The sequence below is a fragment of the Cynara cardunculus genome, assembly GCF_001531365.2.
Source record: "Cynara cardunculus var. scolymus isolate 2C chromosome LG 11, CcrdV1, whole genome shotgun sequence".
In the NCBI taxonomy this organism is placed as follows: domain Eukaryota; kingdom Viridiplantae; phylum Streptophyta; class Magnoliopsida; order Asterales; family Asteraceae; genus Cynara; species Cynara cardunculus.
In genome coordinates this window covers 5,609,145-5,612,758 of record NC_037538.1, presented here as the reverse complement: position 1 = coordinate 5,612,758, position 3,614 = coordinate 5,609,145, and the positions used below count along the sequence as shown (strand labels likewise).

At 38.5% G+C, this 3,614-nt stretch overlaps 1 protein-coding gene across 1 annotated transcript; it reads right to left on the bottom strand.

Moving 5' to 3' along the window:
• On the bottom strand, nucleotides 1-2,181 carry LOC112522018 (ABC transporter G family member 20-like). The gene has a single exon (XM_025131068.1). The coding sequence runs from the start codon at nucleotides 2,179-2,181 to the stop codon at nucleotides 1-3; it is 2,181 nt and encodes a 726-aa protein (XP_024986836.1).
• Between the last annotated feature and the right edge of the window lie 1,433 nt (nucleotides 2,182-3,614).

The following is a 3,614-nucleotide window of genomic DNA, read 5'->3' as shown; positions in this document are numbered from 1 at the left end:
TTACCTCCTTTTGTTCTTGCTTCCCACCAATAAAGCCAAATAAAACAAGATTCTGAAGAAGAAACCCAATGCGATGGTGATCCAAAAGCAACCCCATTTGTTAATATCCGTAACACCTTGTTGCTTCAAGATATCTGCTCCATTTGTCAAGCAAGTCGAGCTCGTAAGCTTCACACCAAGTGTCTGACTCATGCTCTTCAAAAGCTTCACTTTCATGGCGTCTGGAATTGCACCTAATGGCGAGTTATCAAAGATCTGAGTCCCCCTCACGAAGCATTTTGTAGGATCATCAAACTCGTTTTGCAGAACGCCCTGATATGGGTACTTAACTAGCGACATATAATGGAACCATAGCCAATATGAAGGAATTCGATCACGAGTAATGAAGAAGCCGCTGAAAAGAAGGAAATAAGCTAGAACGGCGACGACGACTGTGTATCCGAGCATCACGTGAGCCACCACGCCGGAGAGGAAGGTGACGAAGGAGCTTCCGACCCAAAAAGAGGCGAAGATGAAGAAGAGGAACGTGAAAAACCCGGTGGTTCCGCCGGCTAAGCCGACGGCCCAGAAGGTTATGCAGGCGAAAACGAATGAGAGAAAGATTAAAGAAGGAATTGACATGAGTGAATGAGAGATAACGTAGGATGAACGTCTATAAGCGTTGTATGCAGTTTCTCTCATGAATATATATCGTTCTTGGAGGAATACCGGAATTGCTTCTGCGCAGGTGTAGAACATGGTGGACATGGCGAAAGCGAAGAACCCTATTCGTTCTTGGATTCCTCGTGGCGAATTGTCGAGTTTTCGAAACATGGTTGCGAGAATGGTTCCGGTGACGATGATGGCTCCTAGTCGGATGGCGTATAGTTCGGGAGATCGCCATGAATTGAGCATCGAACGTTTCGTGATCACGAGAACCTCGACCCAGAAAGGGTTTGCAAATGTTGGAACTGAAGAAGATAGATTTGATGAATCCATGTTTGTAGCACCTGAAACTAGTTTGCCTCTAGAAATGCTTGCACTAATGGCGTCTTCCAGTGATAATTTTGGTTCTTGAACCAATCTTGATTCGTGGGTCTTGTTTCTTGACCATGATTTGTAGAAATCGATTAGGGTTTTGGTTCCTGCACCCGATATTTCGAGCTCACGGATGAAGTCGAGGGCGAATTCGGTTCGATCTTCATTTTCTGGGATCGGGCTTCCAAATTCGGAGAAGAAATCTGGTAGTTTTGATGGGGTATCACTAAACACCATTTGTCCTCTTGAAAGAAAGATCAATTTATCAAGCAAACTCATGATTCTATAACTAGGTTGGTGAATGGACATGATAACAATACTTCCAGTTTGAGCTATTCTTTGCAAGACTTTTACCACCATGAAAGCACTAGTGGAATCGAGCCCAGATGTGGGTTCATCAAGAAACAGTACGATGGGGTCATGGATGATGTCGATTCCGATGGAAACACGACGGCGTTCCCCACCGGAAATCCCTCTATGACCTTCATCTCCAATGACCGTTTTGGCAGCATTTCGGAGACCTAATTGATCAATCAGTGCTTGAACTCTTGCTCTCTTTTTCGACTTCGAAAGGGTCCGAGGCAGCCTGAACTCCGCCGAGAACATTAGGGTTTCTTCCACGGTTAGCATCGGAAACAGTAAATCATCTTGCATGACGTACGCCGATATCACTTTCAGCAACTTCGACTCCAGAATCTCGCCGTTCATCGTCACCGTACCTTTCAAACTCCCTTTCGCGATCCGGTTCGCGAGTGCATCGATCAACGTCGACTTACCGGACCCACTAGCACCAAGCACTGCCATGATCTCGCCTTCTCTAGCCTCACCGGAGATATCATCCAACAAAACCTTGGTGTTGGATACCTCCACCTTAGTACCACCAAGAGAATTAGAAAACGACATCTTTCGAGGAATTTTAACACTATACGTGAGGCTATTGAAAGAAAGAACAAAAGGGCAAGAGTGAATCGATTCAGATCGGCCATGGCGGCCGCCGTTGGGTGGAGAGTTGGCGTCCCCCATCAGTTGCAGAAGCTCTCCAAGCGTTGATGAGACATGGTGTTTTGGTTGGCGTGATAGTTGTTGGAGCTCCATGCTTTTAGGACCAGAGCGTGGGCCTAAAAAAGGCAGGTCACTTCCTGTGGACATGGTGTCGAAAGACATGGAGATCAATGGAGTTCTGAAAATTGGGATTCTACAGAATTTTAGTGCAAACAGAAACTAATCTTGTGATTAGGGTTTGGATGGTGATATAAGAAAGGAAAGTGTGGTTGGTTTCTTGAGGTGGTGAACATAAATTGGTGAAGAAAGTAAGCGAAAAAGAGGGTTGGTGATAGTTGGCGAGAAGATGTACTAACCGGGACTTCTACCTTTCAATGTCACTTGCAGTGTTCTGATCATACTCCCTTTTATCCTTCCGATTTTTCACGGTGTTCATATCCATGTAATCTCCATAAACATTCACCGTATTCATATAAATGTTCACTGTTTTCATGCGATGTTTTTACAAAAGTACCCTCTGAACCGTTGTTCATAGGCATCTCAATTAATATATTAATTAAATAATTATTTTTATAATCTCATTTAATAAGGACCGTTTGATGAGAAAATGAACGATCAAGATCGGGTTAACATAGTTTGCACAATAGTTTTGGTTAGTATCTGAACCAGCCCCTATATATATATATAAAAGGGCAATACAGTATTGTTTTCATATATATATATGAATGTCAAGGATGTTTTTGCATGCGAAAAAGCACAAAAATAAGTATATATGACACACCATTCATACTTATAGACAAGAACATGTGAAATAATATGAATCATAGCTTAAATCAGACTTATTGGATACTTTAATTGATTTTCATGGGTTTGATTTTAAAATGTCTTGTTTTATCTATATATTGAACCTTACATGAACCTGGTTTTTACACATTTTAACCTTAATAGATTGTTTTTCCTTAATTTACATAAAACAAAAATATTATGAAAAATTGGGGAAATTAAATAATTAGCCATTTTGATCGGTGGGTTTTACCTTTTAGACATTTTTCTCTTAAAATTAAGAAAATAGACATAGGTTCGTAATTGGTAGATTTGTAATTTACGAAGGTATCAAAGTGTAAAAAATGAAGTTTCTAAATTTAAGGGACGAAATATGTAAATTAGTTAATAGGTCTGGATGCATTTTTCCAAACTTATATTTAAAATTTGATATAATTAAATATATTTTTGTTTTAAAAATTTTGAAATTTTATTTTTTATTTTAAAAAAAATAAAAAATCTATCAGAGATGCTATCTATACTATATTATAAAGCATTTGACAAAAACTTTTAAAAACTACTTTTTATGCATAAAATACTGTTTATTAATGCATATTACTTAAAACTCAAGATTGCAAGTAGATTGTGCGTAAGTACAACTTATTAAAGCTTCATGTCTGAATTCGTGAAACTAACTTCAGATAAACATAATCAAATATAGAATAAACATCTCATTTTAAATATAAAAAATCTAAAATATAATCATTGAGTTCTAACATAATACTTAATTATTATTTTTATAAAATTTATATTATTAAACCAAAAATAAATTA